Below are 24,308 nucleotides of genomic sequence, written 5' to 3'. Positions count from 1 at the left end.
GGCCTGCTGAACCCAGTTCAGCAAGAAGACTGCCAAACTAGTTTAACAATAATCTCCCCAACTCTTGATACCTAACCAAGTTCCTCTTAGTAATTTTCCATCCACTGACTCCCTCGACCTGCCTATTAGCTATAAATCCCAAGCTGTCCCTATTGTATTTGGAGTTGAGTTCATTCTCTCTCCTACTAGAATAGACTCGACCCCTATTGCAATAGTCTGGATAAAGTCTTCCTTGCCTGTTTAAATTGTTCAGTGCAATTTTTCTTTGACCCTTCCATCCTCAAGGTCACCTCATGATCTGAAATGCCTACTGCCACTACAGCAAACACATAAGCATTCTGGGAAGGAAGAAGGAAGAAAAAGGTTGTAGAGGATAAAAAGTGTTGACCTCTCACTTGGGTCCCCTCTCTTCAAGCAGTCCTCTCAGGAAATATCACAGAAAGTAGTACACAACACTTTTGCTTCCATCTCAGGGACCCAAACTTAATCACATGGACACACCCAGCTTCAAGAGAGGCAGGGTAATCCTTCAGCTGAGCACATTGCTGCTTCAATTAAAATCTGAATTCTGTTATTTAGGATAAAAAAGATAGTATATTGGGTAGCACATAGCTGTCTCTGCCACAGGTGGTGGGGTTGAAATTAAGTAAACCATATAGGGGTTATTATAATTCAGATAAGAGATAATTTATGTATTTTTTCCAGCCTTATTGAGATATAATTGACATATAACATTGTGTAAATTTAAGATGTACAACGTGATGATTTAATACATGGATATATTGAGAAATGATTTCCATGATAAGGTTAGTTAACACATTCATCACCTCACATAATTACCTTTTTTTTAATGTGTGTGTGGTTAGAATATTTAAGATCTACTCTCTTAGCAAATTACAAGTATACAATACAATATTGTTAACTACTGTCTTTACAACTCCCACTCATAGTCCCCCAAAAGCAGGGGATGGGGGTGGGGATGTAATACAGTGCTTCAGTGTGCAGCCCTCTGTTACCCTGCACCCCATTACCAGACAACAGTTACCTGAGACCAATAATGCAGATGATTAGAACAGCATTAGAGGTCCTGCTCAGCCACTGGTCGGCGCTGCAGTGGGCCCCTCCCCCAAGCAAGCAACTGTGCACAGGTGACCATTAGAGGGGCACTGAGCCAAACGTTGGGGGAGTGGGGGTTGTCAGGTGGAGAGTGAGGTAAGAGGGAAATCCAGGTTCTCTGCCGGGGGCCTTCCAGCTCATCCGGCCTCGAGCTGGCAGGTGAGCTGGGGGGCCCAGGGAACAGGCTGGGGCTGTGTTCTACAGGGCTCCAGAGCCCTTGCCAAGACCACCCACTGGCCGGGCCCAGACCCTGAGGTGGTGGCGAACCTCTCCTGCGTCCCTGCCTCTGCGACCTAATGGCACAGGCAGTCTGCATGGGAGACGGTCTGTGGGACCTGGCCCCCACTGTTAGGGCGGCCTGAGGACCCTGAAGGCCAGTTGGGTCCTGGGGGCCTGGCTCCCTCAGCGATGACAGCAGCTAGACAGGGTCTGAGGACCTGGCCCTGAGGGAGCCACCAACTGAGAACTACCTCTTCAGCCAGGCCTGGGCACTGGCGGGAGGACCCAGACTGGGTGCTGGACGAACCCTCCAGGGCAGGGTAACTGCCCCCCCCCCCACACAGGGACCCCCTTCTCTTAGCCAGGCCTGGACCCCGAAGGGTGAAAGTTGTGCCTTGGGACCTTTCCTTTTCTTCTCAGAACAGAGAGTAACATTTGCTTGGTGGAGATTTACAGGAACATCGTTACCTGACTTTGACCTCATCTCAAGAACAGAGGATCTGACACCAAGAAGCTTCCAACAACTAAGCACGCCCCTCCTTCACCTATCCTATAAAAGGGCTTTGCTGAAAGCTTTTAGAGTTTGGGGTGTTTTTAAAGGCATGAGCCACCTATCTCCTTGCACGGCCCTGCAGTAACCCTTCCTCTGTTCCAAACTCTGACGTTTTGGTATTGTGTGGCCTCACTGTGCGTCAGCACACCGACTTGTGTTATGGTAACAGGGAGAGTGTTAGCTGCTCCAGAATTTCCATATAGGAGAAGCTAAGGGAGCAGTCAGACTGGACTTAAGGCTTCATTTATATAGTAAGGACATTGTTATTACTTAGATTTTAATTTACAAATAAATAAAAATAGCAGTTTTACTTAAGTGCTTTTAGTCACACGTTGACCATCTTAAAGACCGTTATTATTTTTTATTATTGCTGCCTACTATTGTTTTACTTGCAGTAGTTAAGGTGAAGGCTAACGAAGATTAATGGGGATTTATCAAGTCTCCATTCACCCCACCAGCCGTTTAGAAGGTGACAACTTCCTATGGCTGTATCTCTCTGGAAAGGATAGGACTACTCTGAATTCTACCCTATTTCCCCCAGTCCTTTCTCACGTTCAGGGCTGTACCACCTTTCCTGCAGCGGATTGCCCATTCTAACATTTCTCCGTTGCCAAGTGGCTTGGTCCAGGGGCGGACCTCTCCATTCTCCGAAAAGTGGATTGTAGCACCCTGACTTTCCCCCGCCTCATCTCCTGGTGGTTTCTCCCAGGATCCAGTCTTGGTACATAAGACGTTTGTCCTTCTCCCTTGGCGACATTTTTCTTTCTGGCCCTCCACCTTCCTGGTGGTTTCTCCAAGCAGGTAATTGCTCTCCGCGCGGTGCTGATTCCTGAGGGACAATTTAGGTTTTCTAAACATATCATGGAGCTCGGGACCCCATCTCCAATACCTTCCTCCTCCCGGAAGCCCACCTAGTCCAGGGCCACACTCCCACATGCTCGGTGGCAACCCCTGCCTCGCTCTAAAAACCCGCAGGAGGCCTCTTCCTTCGCTATACGGAATGGATACGCTTCCAAGATGGCGTCCCGCGCGCAGAAGCACACTGGGTGCAGCCATGTTCTCTGCCCAACAGCGCCTCTCAGGGAAACTGCGCAAGGTCCCTAACAAAGTCTCTTCGCCGTGTTGACTGTTGGCGGAATGCGGCTTCCAGGGTAATTCAGAGCATGCGCAATACCAACAGTCCGTAAGGTGCTAGAGGCCCGACTGGAAGCGGAAGTGGCTCTCGGAGGCGTTTTTGCTGCTTGTGTCAGGAGCATCTTCCTACGTTAATGCCGAGAGGTCTCTGAGGTGATTTTGGTTGCTCTTAATTAGGAATTCTGTGGGGTCAATGATGGAAGGCTTGTCCGTGGAGTTAGTGATGGTGGTTTTGGGATTCAGTGGTGGGGGGTGGGGTCTGTGGCGTCCGTTGTTGCATGTCAGAGGGACGTCAGTGATGGGGTCCTGGGCAATAGTGAATATCTTTGAGATGAGTGATTGGGATTTGGGGGCCCAGTGATGGGAGTCTGTGGACAGTGATAGGGCCTGGGGCGTCAGCATGGGGAATCTATGGGGTCTGTGATTAGTTTGCTTTTTAAATACTCACAAGCATTTTCTTTATTGCTCCTATTTCAGTGTTTGGGTTTTTGTTTTTTGAATTTCAGTTAATGTTTTCTTTGACCCATTCTCTATTTCAAATAATGCCTCTGGGTGACGCTCGAGTGTAAAAATTGCTTATGGCCCAGTTCAGGGTCAGTTTTCATAAATGTCACATCTATTACATAAAAACAATTGTATTCTTTATTAATTGTATTGTATTGTTTCATATAGATTGCATTATATATATTATTTTGTCTGCTTAATTAATTACCGAGAAAGGTAAACTCACACTGGAAAGGTTATTTATCCTCTTGCCCTTCCTTCAACCAGTTTCTGCTTTATATATTTGGAACTATTATTAGGAGCAGTTATGTGTATTTTCAATAATAGATATAACTAAATAACTCAAAAGATATTATAGCAATTTAAGCACCCACCAGCAATTTATAAAAGAGCTCATTTTCCAAAATGCTTTGCAGCATTTTAAAAAAAGTTTTTACAGTTCTGAGGGAAAATTATGTCTGATTGGTCTAATGCACTTTCCTGTCAGTAATGTTGGCACCTTTTTGGTTAATTAGCATCTAAATTTACTTTTCTGTGAATTTTCATGTCCTTTGTCTTTTTTTCCCCTGGGCTTTAATTTTTTTTCCATTTGATTGCTAGATTTTTTTTTTTAACAATAAGGATAACCTGTCATCACATATTGAAACTTTTATATATATATATCTTCATTTTTATTTTTAAGGTATATTTTAACATATAATTAGGAAATATCTAATCAGAAATATTTGTTTTTTCTTTTATAGTTTCTGGGTTTTCTCTCATGTACAATAAGATCCCTCTGACTCCACCAGAATGTTATACAAACATATACTCCTAAAATTTATTTTAATATTCTTTGAGATTTTTAAAATACATATACTTAAAATATTTACTCTTGTTGGAATTCAGTCTAATGTATAGTGTGTGATGGGGATCTAGTTTGTTTTGTTCCAGGTGGAAGGCCAGTTATGTCAGCACCATTTATGCAATGAATGTCTTGTGTACACTGAATTGAATGTCACATACATAAATCAGTATTGTCTGTTGTTTTACTTGCTTTGATTATATTGTTTTTTATATTAACTTTTAATATCTAATAGTGCATAGTAATTGCTGATATTTATTGCATGCTTTTTGTATTCCAGGGAAGTGTTGAGTATTTTGTAAGCATCATCTCATTTCATTTTCGTAACTCTATGAGGTAGGCACTTTCATTCTCATTTTTGAAACTGAAGCTAAAAATAACTTATTCATTTTCTCATAGCCAAAAAGTAGTAGAGCTGCAATTCAAATCTTCAGTAATGTCACTCCATATCTCATGTTTTTTCCCATATTTTACCATGACTAATAACCTATCACAGATTTTGTTAAACTTCATGTTCTCCACAGCACTGGTTCTCAAAGTATGGTTCCTGGAACAGTAGCATTAGCATCACCTGGGTACTAGTTAGAAATGCAGATTCTTGGGCCCTGCTATGCTCTTAATGTTTGTTCCCCCCAAATTCATATGTTGAAATTCTAACACCCAGAAGTATGGTATTAGAAGATGGGGCCTTTGGGGGATGATTAGGTCATGAAAGTAGAACCCTGATGAATGGGATTAGTGCTCTTACAAAAGATACACCACAAAGCTTCATAGCCCCTTCCACCATGTGAAGACACAGCTAGAAGGTGCTGGCTATGAATCAGGAAGAGAGCCTTCATCAAAACGTGATCATGGACTTGATCTTGGACTTCCTAGCTTCCAGAACTGTGAGCAATAAATTTCTGTTGTTTATAAGCTACCCAGTCTGTGGTATTTTGTTAGAGCAACCCGAATAGTCTGAGACAGGCCCTACCCTAGACCTACTGAATCAGAAACGGTGGGAGTGTGGGGATTTTTAACTATATTTTAACAAACCCTCCAGGTGATTCGAATGCACACTCAAGCTTGAGAACCACTGTCCTGTGGTGTCTAGCTCAGGAAACTACACCTTGGAGTTCACTGGAGATGTTTATGTGATGACTGACCATGTGGACATTATCTTTCCAGGGAGCCCCTGGGTCAAATCTTCCTCCAGATTCCACCTCACCTCTTCTTAGCAGCTCTGCTTGAGTTTACAGATGTCCACCAAACTTTAGATTCCTGAGAGAATAAAGGTTGAGACCCAGCATGACCATGCCAGCTAATTGGACCTCATACCAGAAATCCCTGGGCCTGGCTCCAGAGGAACATGGCAGTTCATGTGAGGTGAGGAGGAGGAATTCCAGGGGGTGGAAATTCATTCTGGGAGTAGTTTGATCTTTACAACAAAGGTTTGTGTAAAGATATCTAAAATTATTCCCAACGTTGTTTTTGGTGTTTGTTTTATTTTGTTTACCATATTAACCTTGATGTCTAAACCCATCAATGACAGTAAAAGAACTGAAAATTATGAACATAGATTCAGAAATGAAATGTATTAACTACTCACAGCAAAACAATGTCCAAAAATAATCTAGAAAAATAACTTATCTCAATTTAAAATCTAGATGAAATGGGTGGATTTCTAGGAACATACTAAATTTCCCATCAAATCTTTAATTACCATTTACCACGTTTTCACTTGTAGGTGTTAAGATTTTTACTTAATCCTTTTAATAAAATTAGGATTGCACCTTTGGAGAGATTTGTTTGCATTGATTTTATTCTGCTTTTGGAATGTTAACTTTGTGTATGTGTGCAAATTTTATGTTTAATATTTCTAAATGTTACAGAGTCACTTGAAAATAATGTTTCCAGATATAGACTTTGTTATCAATAAAATATGTAGTTAGGAGGTTTTTACAATATGGCTTATTTTTTCCTCTTTATCTCCTGGAGCTGAGAGATATTATTTAAAGTTTCCCACAATGAGTATATTTCTATCTGTATTGCCTATAGTTTCTGTTTATAAATTTTGATGCTATGTAATTTGATGCAGTGATAGTAATGATGTCTCAAGTTCATTTTGGATTGTATCCTTGTCCTGTTTAATATCTTTTCTTAGAATTCAGCTCTGTCTGATATTAAGATGGAGGCTGTTATTTCCTTTCTGTTGGCATATCCAAATATTCCTTTTGCTTATCCTTTTACTGTCAGCCTTTGGAGTCCTTGTGCATTTCTCTGTACAGCAGTGGAAAGATGCTTTTTATGTTACACTTCTGATGTGGATGTTTCTTTTATGTATCTTTCACTGTATACTCTGTATTTCTTGCTTTTGTTTCTGTGTCATTCTGGTAATTAGGAGGGTTTAGATTCTTTTTTGTTTGGTTAGTTCTCTTAGTGTCACCTTTATCGCATTAACTTTTTGAACTAAATCTTTTACTCTTTTAGACAATATCTATTAAATTTGTACTGTGAATAATGATAAGAGTTCTATACTACTACTTCAAGGATTCTTTTGTTTGTTGGATATTTTTATTAAACTCTATTTTTGTTTTTTTTTTCTATTTTACTTTAAAAGTCCTTATTTCCATTTCATGTTGCTTATTTGTCTTAATTTGCTCTTGTCACTTTTTGTGTTTTCATAGAATGTTTTTATTGCTTTCAGAGAGACCTTCATTTCTGTGCTTTTTCTTTCTTTTTTACTTCTTTATTGAGTTCTGCCATTTTTTTTTCAAAAATTTAAATAACCATTTTCTTAACCTGTTTTTTCATTATTTCTTCTTTGGACTCTTATATCCCTATTTATTTCATTAAGTAGTTGATTGTTTTAGTGAATTCATGGTGAATGTGTTTTATTGTGTGGCAATTTATTTCTAGCATGTTCCTTTTAATCTCTCTCTTTTCATTCTTTTTGCTTATAATATCTTTGTACATTAAGAGATTTTTATTGTTATCTTTGAGTAATGAGATTTTTCCTGGACAGATTGTTTATAAGAACCTCATTTGGTGTGGAGTCAAAGCTATGCGTTTGTACATTAGGAGATTTTTACTGTTATCTTTGAGTAATGAGATTTTTCCTGGGCAGATTGTTTATAAGAACCTCATTTGGTGTGGAGTCAAAGCTACGAATATGACATCTTCTTGATTCCCCATTTAATTCTTGATGACATAGGGTTTAGGGGCCAGGGTTTTGATGTGAGTAGGTTGTGAATATGCAAGTGTATGAAAGAGAAAAATTAGAGTATGTGTATTCTTTTCAAGTATATAAAGAACATTTTCAAAGAAATGACAATGTTCTAAGCCCCATAAACAGAATCAACACATCACAAAGAAGCAAACTGTAATTCTGAACGTAGTTAAATGAAGAAATAAAAAAGATAGCTTTCAGACTTCCCTGGTGGCGCAGTGGTTGAGAGTCCGCCTGCCGATGCAGGGGACACGGGTTCATGCCCCAGTCGGGGAAGATCCCACATGCCGCAGAGCGGCTGGGCCCGTGAGCCATGGCCTCTGAGCCTGCGTGTCTGGAGCCTGTGCTCCACAACAGGAGAGGCCACAACAATGAGAAGCCCGTATACTGCAAAAAAACAAACAAACAAACAAACAAAAATGATAGCTTGCGCATTCATAATTTTAGACATTAAAAACCACAAGTATCAAAAAAAAACCCCACAAGTATCTTTAATACTTTCTCTATTGTGTCCTTCCTGCATGCTCATTCCCTACCCTGAATTCAGTGACCTGCTCTGTATATTCAACTCCTGAATGATCATCTCCATACTAGCTCTCTATCCACCTGCCTAGAGTCCATCCTTGTATATGTCTTATCACTTAAATCTTAGTATGTACAAAATATATTATTTATCTTTTTCCCCCAGCCTCCTCCTCTAGTCCTTAAATTCATCTGTGACCTCAGAATCTACAGCAACACAAAACTGATAACTGAGAGTTATCTGAGTCTTTTTTCTCACCTTCACACTCAGTATCACTTTTACCTCCTTAATAATTAGTATCAATCTCTTCTATAGCCTTACTACAGCCTTACTTTAGATAAGTAAGAAATTTGTATTCTCTCACCTGAATTGTGCAGTGGTTCTCGTGACTTATTTTCTGGTCTTGCCCATTTCAAAATGCTCTGTTATGAGAATAAACTTTCTTCAATATATTTTTTCAACGTTTTATTTATTTTGAAATAATTATAGATTCAAAGGGCATGCAGAATATAGTACAGAGAATTCTCCCATAAATTCCAATTTATTGTGATGCATGATTCTTCTTATTCATTGCTGGATCCAATTTGGCAGTATTTCATTTAGGATGTTTGCATCTAAGTTCACAAGAGATATTGGTCTGTAGTTTTCTTTTTGGTACTGTCTTTGTAGTGCTTTGGTATCAGGATAATAACACTGGCCCCCCCAAAATTAGTTGGGAAGTGTTTCCTCTTCTTTTAATTTCTGGATGGGATTGTGTAAAAATGAGACTAACTCTTCTTTAGAAGTTTAGTAGAATTCTCTAGTAAAACTATCTCGGGACTTCCCTGGTGATCCAGTGGTTAAGACTCTGCTTCCACTGCAAGGGGCACGGGTTTGATCCCTGGTTGGGGAACTAAGATCCTGCATGCTGCACGGCACAGCAAAAAAACAACAACAACAAAAAAAAAACTATCTGGGCCTGGAGACTTTTTTTTCCAGGAGCTTTTAAATTATTATTTTAATTTAATTTAATGGTTTATGGGATTATCAACTTATGTATTTCATAATGTTGAGTTTTGGTAGTTGTGGTTTTTGAGGAATCGGTCCATTTCTTCTAAGTTGCTGACTCTATTAGCATAGAATTTTTGTATTCCCTTATTTTTCTTTTAATGGCTGCCAGATCTGTAACGATATTCATTCCTGACATTGGTAATTTGTATCTTTTTATCTTTGTCAGTCTGGTTGACTACTAGGTCAGTCAGCAAGATTTATCAATTTTATTGATTTTTTTTCAAAATAACTACATTGTGTTTTATTGATTTTTCTCAAGTTTTTTTTTTTTTAATTTTGTTTTCAATTTCCTTGATACCTGCTTTCTATTATTTTCTTCTTTGTGCTTGCTTTGGGTTTATTTTGCTTTTCTTTTTCTAGTTTCTTGAGGTAGGAATTTAGATTATTGACTTGAGACCTTTCCCCTTTCCTTTTTTAAAAAATTGATGTGTACTTGACGTATAACATATTATTTTCAGGTATACAACATTATTCAATATTTGTATATACTGTGAAATGATCACTACGATAAATCTAGTTATCATTCATCACTACACATAGTTACAAATATTTTTTCTTGTGTTGAGAACCTTCAGGATCTCTCTTAGCAATTTTCAAATATACAATCCAGTATTAACTATAGTTATAGTTACCATGCTGTGCATTACGTCCCTGTGACTTATTTTATACCTGGAAGTTTATACTTTTGACCACCTTCACCCATTTTACCCACCACCCACCCCCTGCTTCTGGCAACCACCAGTCTATTCTCTGTATCTATGACTTAAGTTGCTGTTTTTTTTACATTCCACATAAAGTGAGATCATGCGGTATTTGTCCTTCTTTGTCTGACTTATTTCACTTAGCATAATGCCCTCAGGGTCCATCCATGCTGTTGAGAATGGCAAGATTTCCTTCTTTTTTATGGCTGAATAATGTTCCAATGCATATATAAATACCACATTTTCTTTATCCATTCACCCATCATTGGACACTTAGGTCGCTTTCATGTCTTGGCCATTGTGGATAATGCTGCAGTGAACATGGGGGTGTGTATATTTATTCAAGTTAACATTTTCATTTCCTTTGGGTAAATACTTAGTAATGGAATTGCTGGATCATATGGCAGTTCTATTTTTAATTTTTTGAAGAGCTTCTATAGTATTTTCCATAGTGGTTGCACCAATTGACATTCTTCCAGTAGTGCACAAGGATTCCCTTTTCTACACATCTTTGCCAGCACTTATTATTTCTTGGGTTTGTTGTTTTGTTGTTACATTCTGACAGGTGTAAGGTGATATCTCATTGTGAATTTGACTTGTATTACCCTGATCATTAGTGACGTTGTGCACGTTTTCATTATCTGTTGGCACTCTGTATATTTTCTTTGGAAAAATGTCTTATTCAGATTCTCTGCCCATTTTTTACTTGGATCGTTTGTTTCCCCTTTTCTATAAATTTCCCTTTCAGTATCCCACAGATTTTGATACATTGTATTTTCACTTTCTTTCAGTTCTATGTATTTTCTAGATTTCTTTTGAGGATTCTTCTTTGACTTATAGGTTATTTAGAAGTGTGTTGATTAATTTCCAGATATTTCCAGACTTTCCAGATAGTTTTTGTTACTGTTTTCTAATATAATTCCTTTGGAGATTTTTCTATTGTCTTTCTGTTATTGAGTTTTAGTTTGATTCCATTATTTTCAGAGAATATACTTCATATTATTTCATTTCTTTCCAGTTGAGATTTATTTCACAGCCTGGGATATGGTCTGTCTTGGTCATTGTTCTATGGATGCCTGAAAAGAATGTGTATTCTGCTGTTGTTGGTTGGAGTATTCTGTAAATATTGATTAGATCCTGTAGTTTGTTTTTCTATATCACTGATAATACCCTGTCTATTATTTCTATAATTTACTGAGTGTGGGCTGTTCAGGTCTCTATAGATCCCTTTTTTAAGTGTTTGACTCCAGGTGGAAATAGCCATTCCTTCAATTATGCATTTCCAGATGAGATTTTTTTAATATGGAAGATCATGTTTTTTAAAAAACATTTTGCTGTGAAAAAAATGTAAATGTATTCAAGAGTAAAGAGAATAGTATAAGGAGCCCATGTATCTATTGTACCTATCACTCAGCTTTATTAGTGATCAACATTCTGTCATTCTTATATTGTCTAAAACTACCCTCCTCCCCAGCTGCTAGATTATTTTAAAGTAAATCCCCAAAACCATTGTATCTGTGACTACTTTGATATATATCTCTAAGAGATGAGAATTCTTTTTTTCTTCCTTTTTGTTTGACATAACCATTAAGCCATTATCACACCTAAAACATAATATCAATAATTCCTAGGTATCATCTGATATCCAGTTATTATTTGAATTTGAAACATGCCATAAATATCTTTTTCATGTTAGTTTGCTTTAATTAAGAGCCAGACACGGTCCACAAGTTGCATTTGGTTAGTATGACTCTGAAGTCTCTTTTAATAAAGAAAAGATTCTCCTCCATATTTTTTCTATTGTAATTTATTTTTTGAAGAAACAGGTCATTTTCTGCCTTCTGGATTTAGCTCATGTTTTGGTCTTGATATTGTTCAACATATTCCTCTATACTTCATATTACTTATGAATGATTTGTTGGATCTGGAGGCTTAATGAGATTCAGGTTGTATTTTTCTTTATATTTTGTAAAAGTACTTAATGGGTGGTATGAAATTAATTACTATATCATGTCAGGAGGCACATAATACGTGGTTATCTCTCTTTGTGATGTTAAAATTGATGAGTGGATGCCATTATTACTAGCTGACTCATCCATTTTAAACTTCTCTTCAGCCTTTCACCTGAAACAGTTGAGCAACCCTTAATGATTATTGTCTAAACTCATTATTTCATTAGGAGTTATGAGATGATGGTATTCTAATTCTATCCTAACTTCTTCATTTATTAGCCAGAAACCATTTTGTAAGGAACTGTGCCTCATCATTTATTTGGTTATTCTGCAATACAGATCTTATACAAAAAAATGTTTAATATAAATCTGACTACCTTAATTACTTTTACTTAAAATGGAAAATTCATACTTGTTCTATGAGCAGACTGTTTTCCCCATAACCACCTTCCTGGCTTGTCATGCAGACTTCTCTTCATTTACATAGAGCTATTTGCTATTCTCCAAACTCATCATGTATTTTCCTATATCCACACCTTTGCTTGTCTTTTCTGGGAAATGACCTTCCTCACCTCCCCATTCTGTGTTATACTTCTCATCTTCCAACTTAAATTCCTCAACTAATAATAAACTTACACCCCCATGTGGAATGTATTTTTCCTTTTTGGGGACCTCAGTGTGTTCCACATAGAGATTTACTTTTTGACACTTTAGTGAACTTGTGTCTTCTTTTACTTTTCTTTTAAAACATAGGTCTTGTTTATTTTCCAAGTCTTTTAAGTTGCTAGAAGATTAGAAACATAAATAATTCATATTTGTGTTCCCAGGGCTAGCATAATGGCTGGTCCTAAATTGCTCAGAAATTGTATCACAGGTCATTCATCCAGTTGCTAGAAAACTACAAGAGAGCCTATTTCAATCTTCAGTTTTGAAAAATGAGTAATTGACTGACCATAGTATAGAACAATAGCAGAAATTCTTTACTGGCTTTCTTTCTTCCATAAAATATTATGTAAAACTAGATATTTAATATACACCCTATATGCAATACCATTTTTTTAAAAGTTCCTGGATTACACAGGTGTATGCACTTGTCAAAACTTCAAATGGTACTCTGAGGACTTGTGCATTTCATTGTATGTAAAGCTTACCTAAAAAAGGTAAAAAAATGTTATACTCTACTTAATGATTTGCATTCTGAAGTATTTAGGAGGAAGTGTACTGGCATCTATAGTTTACTTTGAAATGCACAAAAAAGTAATATGGATTGATGGATGGGTAAAAGGATGGGTAAATGTGTGGTAAAACAAGTAGAGTAAATTGTTAGGGCTAGATTCTAAGTGGTGGTTATATAGGTTTTCACTACACAATTATTTTAAATTTTCTGTATGTTTGTAAAATTTCATAATAAAATGTTAGGGAAATGGGGGGTGAGTTTTTAAAAAGAGGAGGTAAATTAATAACAACAAAACCTAAATTCCATATTCCTAAATATAGTGTCTCCATCACCCAAAACTAACTATTCATGCTGAACAGGAATGTGCCCTTACAGGGATCAGTGTCCTTCAGGGATGTGGCTGTAGATTTCAGCAGAGAGGAGTGGCAGCAGCTAGACCTTGATCAGAAAAACCTGTACCGGGATGTGATGCTGGAGACCTATAGCCACCTGCTCTCAGTAGGTAAGCACAGTTTCCTGAGTGTCTGAAAGAAGGGCCCCACTGAGAGTGTTTTTATTCTCAGTTGCTGAATGCTGTGAGACACCTGACTTATATGACGGTTTTGTCCTTGATTTGTCCAGGATTCTTTATCCCTTTTGGGCACTCTGAATTTTACAGTTGACCCTTGAACAACACAAGGGTTAGTGGTGCAGATCTGGCACAGTTGAAAATTCACATACAACTTTTTTTTTTTTTTTTTTTGCGGTACACGGGCCTCTCACTGTTGTGGCCTCTCCCGTTGCGGAGCACAGGCTCCGGGCGCGCAGGCTCAGCGGCCGTGGCTCACGGGCCCAGCCGCTCCGCGGCATGTGGGATCCTCCCGGACCGGGGCATGAACCTGTGTCCCCTGCATCGGCAGGCGGGCTCTCAACCACTGTGCCACCAGGGAAGCCCCACATACAACTTTTGACTTGCCAAACACTTAACTCCTAATAGTCTACTGTTGACTGAAAGGCTTACCAATAACATAAATAGTCAATTAACGTATATTTTGTGTGTTATATGTATTGTATACTGTATTTTTACAATAAAGTAAGCTAGAGAAAATGTTATTAAGAAGATCATAAGGAAGAGAAAATACATTTACTGTACTGTATTTATCAATACCATAAGTTTATGTCATCTATTTATAAGGTGAATCGTCTGTCAATGCCTACATCAATATTGTCTTAAATGATACAAAGCACTATAGATGTTATATATATTACAACACTAGACATCAAAAATGAAAAGGTAATGTGAAAAAGAAATTCATGTTTATTTATAGGTGTAATGAATGATTCATGTATCGATAATGAAGAAGTAGCAATATGATTGCTTTATGGTAGCCTAGTGTAATTGATATGATGGTTTCATGGTAGCCTAGCCTATACAGTAATGAATAAAGTGTTATAAAATTTTTATGGCATACAGTATTATAGTCATATTCATAATGCAGTATTGGAAACACTGTTACATTAAGAAAAAACCACTTACCTGTGATGATAGGCTGATACACAATTTCTCCAATTACAAGAGAGGCATACTGTACAATAATGCACTTCTTGGAAAGCAGAGTTATAAAACAGTAAGAAAACTAACACATTATTAATTTTATATTAAATGGCACTCACCTTATGCCTATGTAAAGATAGGCTGTCCACCTCAATACAAGTCTTGTACATGATGTTCTACGTGATGAATACTTGGTCAATGATGATGATGATGACACACAAACTCCTCATACAGTTCTTGCCATACAGTTATTAGATTTTTACAGGAAGACACATGTATACACAATAGATAAGTTTATTAACTGTACAGCATGATGATTCTTTACTGCTTTTTAAGTGGAAGTGGATCATCATAAAGGTCTTCATCCTCGTTGTCTTCACATTGAATGGGCTGAGGAGGAGAAGGAAGAGGAGGAGTTAGTTTTGCTGTCTCGGGGATGGCAGAGGTGGAAGAAGTGGGGGAGGTGGAAGAGGGGAGGCAGGAGATACAGGCACACTCGATGTAACATTATGGAAATACATCATAATTTCTAACTTTTTTGCTTTTTCATTTCTCTAAAAATATTTCTATATCATACCAACTCTTCTTCCACCATTTGCTTTAGTTTCAGTGCCCATATCATAGAAAGGTCCATGTGGTAAAAGAAGTCAAAAGCAGTCTTAAGTAAATCTGAACGCTTCTGCCAGACTGTCTAATGTCAACTTGTTTTCTGGCATTGCTTCTTCATGTTTTCTTTCTAATCATCTGGCATTGGTTCGAAAGCCCTCAGATTCATCAAGCCTCTGCTGTGATGTCTATTAGCTTTTGAATTTCTCCAAGATAATCCTCCACACCCTCACCCCCACCTTTTTTGCCTTATTCACAATGTCTTTCTTGATTTCCCTTATTTGCTCTGTTGTAAATCTTATGCAGTCATACACAACATCTGGACACAGTTTCTCTGGCAGGAATTTATTGTTTCAGGCTTGATGGCTTTCATGGCTTTTTCTATAACAACGATGGCATCGTCAGTGGTGTAATCCTTCCAGCCTTTTATGATGTTCTCTCTATCAAGTTTCTCTTCCACTGTGTTGACAATCCTTTCCATAGACTACCATGTGTAATAAGCCTTAATGGTCCTTGTGACCCCCTGATCTAGGGGCTGAATTAGAGATGTTGTGTTTGGGGGCAGGTAGACCATTTCGATGCCTTTGGTGTTGAACTCATGGGGTTCTGGGTGACCAGTGACATTGTCCAATATCAAAAGGCAGTCCCTTGCTGGCTGGGTACTTACTGACTCCAGGGACAAAGCATCAATGGGACCAATTCAGAAAGAAAGTTCTTGTTGTTCAGGCCTTCTTGTTTTACAACCAAAAGACTGGCAGCTGGTATTTATCTTTTCCTTTCAAGGCTTAGGGGTTAGCAGCTTTATAGATAAGGGTTGTCCTAATCATAAACTTGACTGCACTTGCACGAAACAGGGGAGTTAGTTAGGATTTAGGTTCCTGTCCTGGTGCTCACTTCTCTTCCTTAGTCCTTTGTGGCATTTTTTCCAGAATATGGCACTTTCATCTGCATTAAAAACCAGTTCAGGCAGATATCTTTTTTCTCCTGAATGATGTTCTTTATGGCATCTAGGAACTTATCTGCTGCCTTTTGGTCATCAGAAGCTGCTTCTCCTATCTCTTTTTTTCTTGCGTTATGCGGGCCTCTCACTGTCGTGGCCTCTCCCATTTGCGGAGCACAGGCTCCGGACGCGCAGGCTCAGTGGCCATGGCTCACGGGCCCAGCCGCTCCGCGGCATGTGGGATCTTCCCGAAACGGGGCACGACCCCGCGTCTCCTGCATCGGCAGGCGGACTCTCAAGCACTGCGCCACCAGGGAAGCCCTCTCCTATCTCTTTTTAAAGTCAAACCTCTTTCTAAAATTATCAAACCATCCTTTACTGGCATTAAATCCTCTAGCTTTAAGCCCTTCACCTTCTTTTGCTTTAAGTTACCATATAATGACTTTGCTTTTTCTCAAATCATATTAGAATCCATAGATAAGCTTTTAAAAAATATATTTATTTATTTGGCTGTGCCAGGTCATAGTCGCAGCATGCAGGATCTTTGTTGTGGCATGTGGGGTCTTTAGTTGTACATGTGAACTCTTAGTTGTGGCATGTGGGATCTAGTTCCCTGCCCAGGGATCGAACCCAGGCCCCCTGCATTGGGAGCGTGGAGTTTTAGCCACTGGATCACCAGCAAAGTCCTGGAATGCTTTTCTTATAACAATCCTATACCCACATAAAAACTACATTTTTAATACAAGATTAAAAAAAAGTGTTTCTCAAAAAGTACATGGTGGGAATTCCCTGGCAGTCCAATGGTTAGGTCTCTACTCTCTCACTGCTCAGGGCCTGGATTCAGTCCTCCCTAGTTGGGGAACTAGGATCGATCCCACAAGCCATGTGGTGCGGCCAAAAAAAAAAAAAAAAGATGCAGGGTTTTTGTGTCTGCTGGTATATGTTTCATGTATTTCTTTTTTTTTTTTTACAATGGTTTTTACACTTAATTCATTTATCTTGAAATGGCTGGCAACAACAGCTGCAGGCCTCAATCAAGCAATTCAGCTTTTTCTTATGACGTCATGAATTTTCTCTGTTCTTGGGAGCATTTCCGGCATTGCTAGTGGCACTTAGTATGTTAGTATGGGTCCCGTGATATTATTCAAGGTTTATGGTATTGCAATAAACATGAAACATATGTGAGAACCCAGAGAGATTACTTTTTACTGCTATACACAATTTACTGGAGAGAGGGACTGCTCATGAGGCAATGATTAGGGCATTTTAAGTGGATATTTACAGCACTGAGCTCACTGCAATAGCAATAGGAGGTGGCTACAAAATTCATGACATACCTAACTTTTTTAAAACATTTTTTGTTATTTCTAGGCTATGAAGTTTGTTTGAGTTTTTTCAAATTGTCACGGATCTCCAAAAGATTTTCCAATATTTTTGGTAAAATCCATTTATAAGTTGGACCCATGTGGTTCAAAGCCCTGTTGTTCAAGGGTTAACTGTACTCTGTTCTCAGAGATACACTGTTACTTCCCTGTAGAACAAAGCCTCATTGAACAAGACTATTGGTTGGGCTCTGTAACACAATTAGCTGGACCCAGACCTTCTATCATTTCTCATGAACAGGGTATCAAGTTCCTGAAACAGAGGTTTTCATGTTGGAGCAAGGAAAAGAGCCATGGGCACTGCAGGGTGAGAGCCCACATCAGAGCTGTCCAGGTGAGTGAGTGTGACCCAGACTGATGGGAGACAGGGAAGTAAATCTCAGCTATCTTGAGAAAGACTGGCATCTTTCAAATGCTTTTAAGCTGACTCTTCTGGAAGGTTCTGATTTTTTTGTATTATTTGAGGACCCTTGATATCGGCCTATTAAATAACCAAATGCCTTCTATAAAAATGCCTTTGTCGTTTCTAACTGTCTTCTTCCTTGGCTTTTTGGCGTCTGGATCACATGCCAATCTGCCTCAATAAGTATTTTCTTTTTTTCTTGGTTATGCTCCTTTTCTCTAACGTTCTTTTTTTCTTTCTGCCTTCCGCATTGTCCAAGATTCATTCTTTATGTATTCAGCTATTCATGGATTTGCTTTCTTTAAAAGTTACTATATGTCACACACTCCCACTCCTGCTAGACCTCTTTCATTTCTTTCTTTCTCATTGTGAGATGCTTTGGAACTTTATCTCCAATCATGCTCTCTTCCTTTTTTCTCCATAGTCACTGACTTAAGATTTCTCACTTTCCCATTCCCCATGTCTTTAATCCAACTGATGACTTAGAGGTCACTGTTGCTTAACCTTTAGGAGTACCTTTCTGACTTCCTTCCAAGGTTGCTTGAGACTTCACACTGACTGGGGGCTGTCTGCCTGGTTGGCTGATTTTTGAAATTGCTTTATTTCTATACTTCACATGATGAGGTTTGACTTTAATCATATCTTCATTCAGGACACACTATCATCATCAGTATGGGTAAGGATTCTCTTATTATTTTATTTTTTCAATTTATTCATTATTCCTTCTTTTCCCCATACTCATCTCACTTCCCATCATAGGCAGTTGTTGTATATGATAGAAACATATTTTTAAGTTCACATTTAAAGTGACTTGTGGTATGTATTATTAGTTTATATAAATATTATTGTGCTATATATCTTGTTCTTTGCCTTTTTTCACTTCCTGGCACAGTGCATTGAGTTCATAAAGTTTATTTTCTAAATAAACTGAATTGTATCCCAGAATGTTTCCTGTCACCACTATCACCAAGTCTTCTCAGCCAGTGATTCACCCTCACCCTTTTCACTGTGTTCAATCTGGATGAACCATATGACCCTCTTCCCTTGCCTCTGCTAGCTGCTCTTTGAGCTAAAATCATCTCATTCTCCTTTGAGAAGGAGAGTTTCGGTTTCAAACCTCACAGAGAATTTCTGAAAAACTTCTTTCTACATTGAGAGGAAAGGTGATGCTACAAGTGACGTTTTATTGTATTTTATTCTAGAAGAATTGTGGCAGATTGATGACCAGATAGAGAGCTATCAACAAAGAGAAAACAAATCTTTAAGAGATGTTGCTTTCATCAAGAAAATATTGACTATAAAGAGGGATTATGAATATAAAGACAGAAAAATAATTCATGTGAGCCAAAACATTCCTTCCCCAAAGAAACCTCATCAGTGTGACTTATATGGAAGTGCTTTAAGCCATAATTTAGATTTACACAGTCATAATAGAAATAGTGGATCAAAGAACATTAATAAGATTACTGAATATGGTAAAATTTCTTCCTGTACTAAACATGAATGTACTCCAACAGGAGAGAAATTATGGGGCCATAATCAATGTGGAAAAATCCTCAGCTATAAACAAGTACCCTGTCAACATCAGAAAAGTCATACTGGGGCAAAATCTTATGAATGTGCTGAATTTGGAAATATCTTCACCCAGAAGTCACAACTCAAGGTACATCTGAAAGTGCATACAGGAGAAAAACTGTATGTATGTATTGACTGTGGAAAGGCTTTTGTACAGAAGCCAGAATTCATTACACATCAGAGAACTCATACTAGAGAGAAGCCCTATAAGTGCAGTGAATGTGGGAAAGCCTTTTTCCAAGTATCTTCTCTTTTCAGGCATCAGAGAATTCATACTGGAGAAAAACTCTATGAATGCAGTGAATGTGGGAAAGGCTTCTCTTATAACTCAGATCTTAGTATACATCAGAAAATTCATACTGGAGAGAGACACCATGAGTGCAGTGATTGTGGCAAAGCATTCACGCAGAAGTCCACACTCAAGATGCATCAGAAAATTCATACAGGCGAGAGATCCTATATATGTATTGAATGTGGACAGGCCTTCATCCAGAAGACACACTTGATTGCACACCGAAGAATTCATACTGGAGAAAAACCATATGAATGCGGTAACTGTGGGAAGTCCTTCATTTCCAAGTCACAACTGCAGGTACATCAACGAACTCACACAAGAATGAAACCGTCTATATGCAACGAATATGGGAAGGTTTTCAACAGTAGTTCCAACCTCAATACACATAAGAAAGTACAAATGAGAGAGAAATCTTCCATATGTACTGAATGTGGTAAGGCCTTTACGTACAGGTCAGAGTTGATTATACATCAGAGAATTCACACCGGAGAGAAACCTTATGAATGCAGTGATTGTGGAAAAGCCTTCACTCAGAAGTCAGCACTCACAGTGCATCAGAGAATTCATACAGGAGAAAAATCATATATATGCATGAAATGTGGGCTAGCCTTCATCCAGAAGGCACACTTGATTGCCCATCAAATAATTCATACAGGAGAGAAACCTTATAAATGTGGTAATTGTGGGAAATCCTTTACTTCCAAGTCACAGCTTCACGTGCATAAACGAATTCACACAGGAGAGAAACCTTATATGTGCACTAAATGTGGGAAGGCATTTACCAACAGGTCAAATCTCATTACACATCAGAAAACTCATACAGGAGAGAAATCCTATATATGTCCTAAATGTGGCAAGGCCTTCACACAAAGGTCAGACTTGATTACACATCAGAGAATTCATACTGGGGAGAAACCTTATGAATGCAATACCTGTGGAAAAGCCTTCACCCAGAAGTCACACCTCAATATACACCAGAAAATTCACACTGGAGAGAGACAATATGAATGCCATGAATGTGGGAAAGCCTTCAACCAGAAATCAATACTCATTGTGCATCAGAAAATTCATACAGGAGAGAAACCCTATGTGTGCACTGAGTGTGGAAGAGCCTTCATCCGGAAGTCAAACTTTATTACTCATCAGAGAATTCATACTGGGGAGAAACCTTATGAATGCAATGATTGTGGGAAATCCTTCACCTCCAAGTCTCAGCTCCTGGTGCATCGACCAATTCACACAGGAGAAAAACCATACGTGTGTGCTATATGTGGGAAAGCCTTTAGTGGCAGGTCAAATCTCAGTAAACATCAGAAAACTCATACCGGAGAAAAGCCCTACATCTGTTCTGAATGTGGGAAGACCTTCAGACAAAAGTCAGAACTGATTATACATCATAGGATTCATACTGGAGAGAAACCTTATGAATGCAGTGACTGTGGTAAATCGTTCACTAAGAAATCACAGCTCCAAGTGCATCAACGAATTCACACAGGAGAGAAGCCTTATGTGTGTGCTGAGTGTGGGAAGGCCTTCACTGACAGATCAAATCTGAACAAACACCAGACAACACACACTGGAGACAAACCCTATAAGTGTGTAGTCTGTGGGAAAGGCTTCGTTCAGAAATCAGTTCTCAGTGTGCATCAGAGTATTCATACTTGAGAGAAACATCCTGAGAAAACCTCAGTGAGATCAAATTTTATTTTACATTATGGAATTTGTGCAACAGAAAAATATGCATATTATCGTAACTAGAAATGCCCCATCAGAATGTCATACATTACTATACAGAAGAGGACCTCTGAAAGGACTGAATGGGAGGACCCCTTCCCATATTGTCACCAGCCTCAGTAAACCTTGGGGTATTCATACTGAGAAGGAACTTTGTCAGTTTGGTACATTAGAAGAAGCCTTCTCTTGAAAACTGTAATGGAACTCTGTTAGCAAATTCTGCACTGGAAACATTATGTGAAGTCATGTTAATGATAATCCTGTTTACTGTGGAATAGGTAATATACCAACAAGTTGAATGGTAGAACAGCATAATATATACGATAACGATAAACCCTAAGTTCTGTGAGATGTTTGTTGCAGAACACATTGCCTAACAGAATTTTGTGTGTCATTCTTCTGTTGAATCAAACATAGTCTGCATATCTAATCCCCCATTGCATATTTTTATCAAGAAAGGGATGCCACAGTAAAAAAAATATTTATGTATACAGATATAAACCTCAGAGTGTATGTTGACTCCCCCATTATCCTCTAGCACCATGAATGGTACCCCCCCCTTATTAGCCACCACTAGAGTGTTTCCAACTTTCATACAGCACATTGTCTTCTGACCCCTATAATTACATTATGACTGCCTATTCGTGTTGACTACCATTATCTCCCAGACTTACTGACCCTTAATTAGCCCCCAGTATAGTGTCCTGTGAGCTCCCGTTACCTTCAGGAAAGCTTCTGAAGTAAGAATGTTCAGGTCACCTCAGTCAACTCTTCACCTTGGTCTCCTTTTTGCTGTTACAGTTTTATAGTGCTTCCAGCTCATTTGCCTTCCTTAATGACTTGACCTTTATAATAGCAGTAATGAATCAATAACTCATTAAAACAAACCCCAACATACCTTCACTGTCTTCTCTCTACCCATCTTCATTCCATGCACTCTTCAAGGACCTTCTCCCCCATGTGCCTCAAACACATCAGGTTAGGTCCTGCCTCAGGGCCTTTGCATTTGCAGTGCCCTCTTCAAAGAGCACAGTTCCTCATTATATCTGTGTGGTTTACTCCATTGTGTCTTTCTTCCAGTGGCATATCTTCACAGAGGCCTGCCCTGCCCTCCCCTGCCTGCCTGGCTTAAAATTCCATCATCCTTCCCTTCCTTCTTTATCCTCTCCATAGCACTTATTACCATGATGCCCTGTATATTTCACTTACTTGTCTATGGTTCCCACTGTAGAATGTTTTTCCCCATTTTGTTCACCGTTGTGAACCTAGACCCATGCCTGACATACAACAGTCCTTCTATGAGTGCATGTTGTGGAGTGTTGACCATGCTCATCCCATGACTTCCCTTTGATCCTTTCTGTATTGCAGCATAAGATGCTCCGATGGGGAGAACCAACTTGTCTAAAACACACAAGGCTTTTTCACCCCCAGTCTTTACCTGGGCTGTGCCTCCTTCCTGTTCTAAAAGTTGTAACATCACTGTAAACCTTTTGCTCTGATGCCAGCCCATTTAAAGAAGGGACTGAGGCACAGGAAATCAGTCCCACATAGATGGGACTTGATGCTTGATGTTTCAGGATTCCCTTCAATGATTCTGAAATACCACAGTCAGCTCCAAAGTGATCACAAAAGAGCCCACTCACTGCACAAGCATGCACAGTCCTGCCTTACCCCAATTGCACCTTGATGGGGCCTTGTCTACCCCGTAACCTGACCTACAGACCTGCTTATCATGCCCTGACAGGTATGCCCAAAGCTAATAATATGGAGAGGCCAAGAGCAGAGATGGGTTGACCTTCCTTAGAAGTTAGGTGTGCAACCTAAGACGGGGGCAACAGTGGTCTCACAGATGCATGCAGAGGATCTGATTGAAAGCTCAGCTGCTGGGTGGCCAAATGAACCAGCAAAATGGTTCCTTCAGGTCAGTCCATTGGCAGCACTGAGAGTGGGAAACAGTTGGGTTGTACAGAAATGTTCTCACCTTTGTGAATAGCAGCATGAGGGTTGAGAATGGGGACAGAATCTGGTTAAGGGGACAGGTCTAAGGATTTTCCTGTAATCCCCTCACCCAAACTGGGCAGTGATTAGTGACATATCCCATTACCACACCTTAGATCCATGTCTAATCCATCATTAGCTCCCCTTTATCTCACCCCTTCACAGTATCTGATGAGCCACTGTACACCCTTCTCTATGTTAGAACAGTATCTGGTGACCCACTACCCCCTTTTACCTTATTCAGCACTACTGGGGCTTCACTCAATGTTTTATGACCCACAATTTTCCTCCAGCTTAGGACAGTGTTTGCTGATCCCGCAGGAGAGTGTCTGGAGATCTCTCCATTACAGCCTTCTTAACCTACCCCAGCACAATGTCTGGACACACTCCATTATCCCCCTTTGACTTTACTCCATCACTGTGTTTGTCACCTCTTATTACAGGAAATAGTGTCTGGAGATCTTCTCATTACCTCTTCCAGTTACCTCCAGCATAATGTGTATTACTTCACCACATTTGTGAAACAGTCTGGTAACCTCCATACTCCCCATTTATTCCCACTTTCACCAAATAGTAACTGATGACTGCTTATTACAATCCTCAGAGTAGGAAACCATGATATACCCCACCTAATCCAACTTTTAACATTATCTCCTGATTCTTTCATTACACCTCTATCAGGATGGCTTGTGTTTCCCTCCATTTGTTGTCCATCACAATGATGGTGACGTTATCTTCCATTACTCCACCTAGCAGTGTTTGTAACCATCCCCAACACAGTATGTGGTGATGCCCCCTATACTCTCTGAACACTGGTGTGTGCCATTAACTGCTTCCCTCTCCCCAGATAAGGGCAATGA

General features: G+C 39.1%; 1 protein-coding gene across 1 annotated transcript; it reads left to right on the top strand.

Moving 5' to 3' along the window:
• The first annotated feature begins 5,530 nt into the window (after positions 1–5,530).
• On the top strand, positions 5,531–22,014 carry LOC103086525 (zinc finger protein 585A). The gene is made up of 4 exons (XM_007471048.1): positions 5,531–5,735; positions 13,357–13,483; positions 17,685–17,777; positions 19,364–22,014. Exons 1-4 carry the CDS (start codon positions 5,658–5,660, stop codon positions 21,379–21,381), a joined length of 2,316 nt encoding a protein of 771 aa, XP_007471110.1. The 5' UTR covers positions 5,531–5,657; the 3' UTR covers positions 21,382–22,014.
• The last annotated feature ends 2,294 nt before the right edge of the window (positions 22,015–24,308 follow it).

The sequence above is a fragment of the Lipotes vexillifer genome, unplaced genomic scaffold (genome assembly GCF_000442215.2).
Source record: "Lipotes vexillifer unplaced genomic scaffold, Lipotes_vexillifer_v1.1 scaffold182, whole genome shotgun sequence".
NCBI classification, from domain to species: Eukaryota; Metazoa; Chordata; class Mammalia; order Artiodactyla; family Lipotidae; genus Lipotes; species Lipotes vexillifer.
Note: the sequence above shows the minus strand (reverse complement) of the source record. Positions and strands in the feature narration are given on the sequence as shown.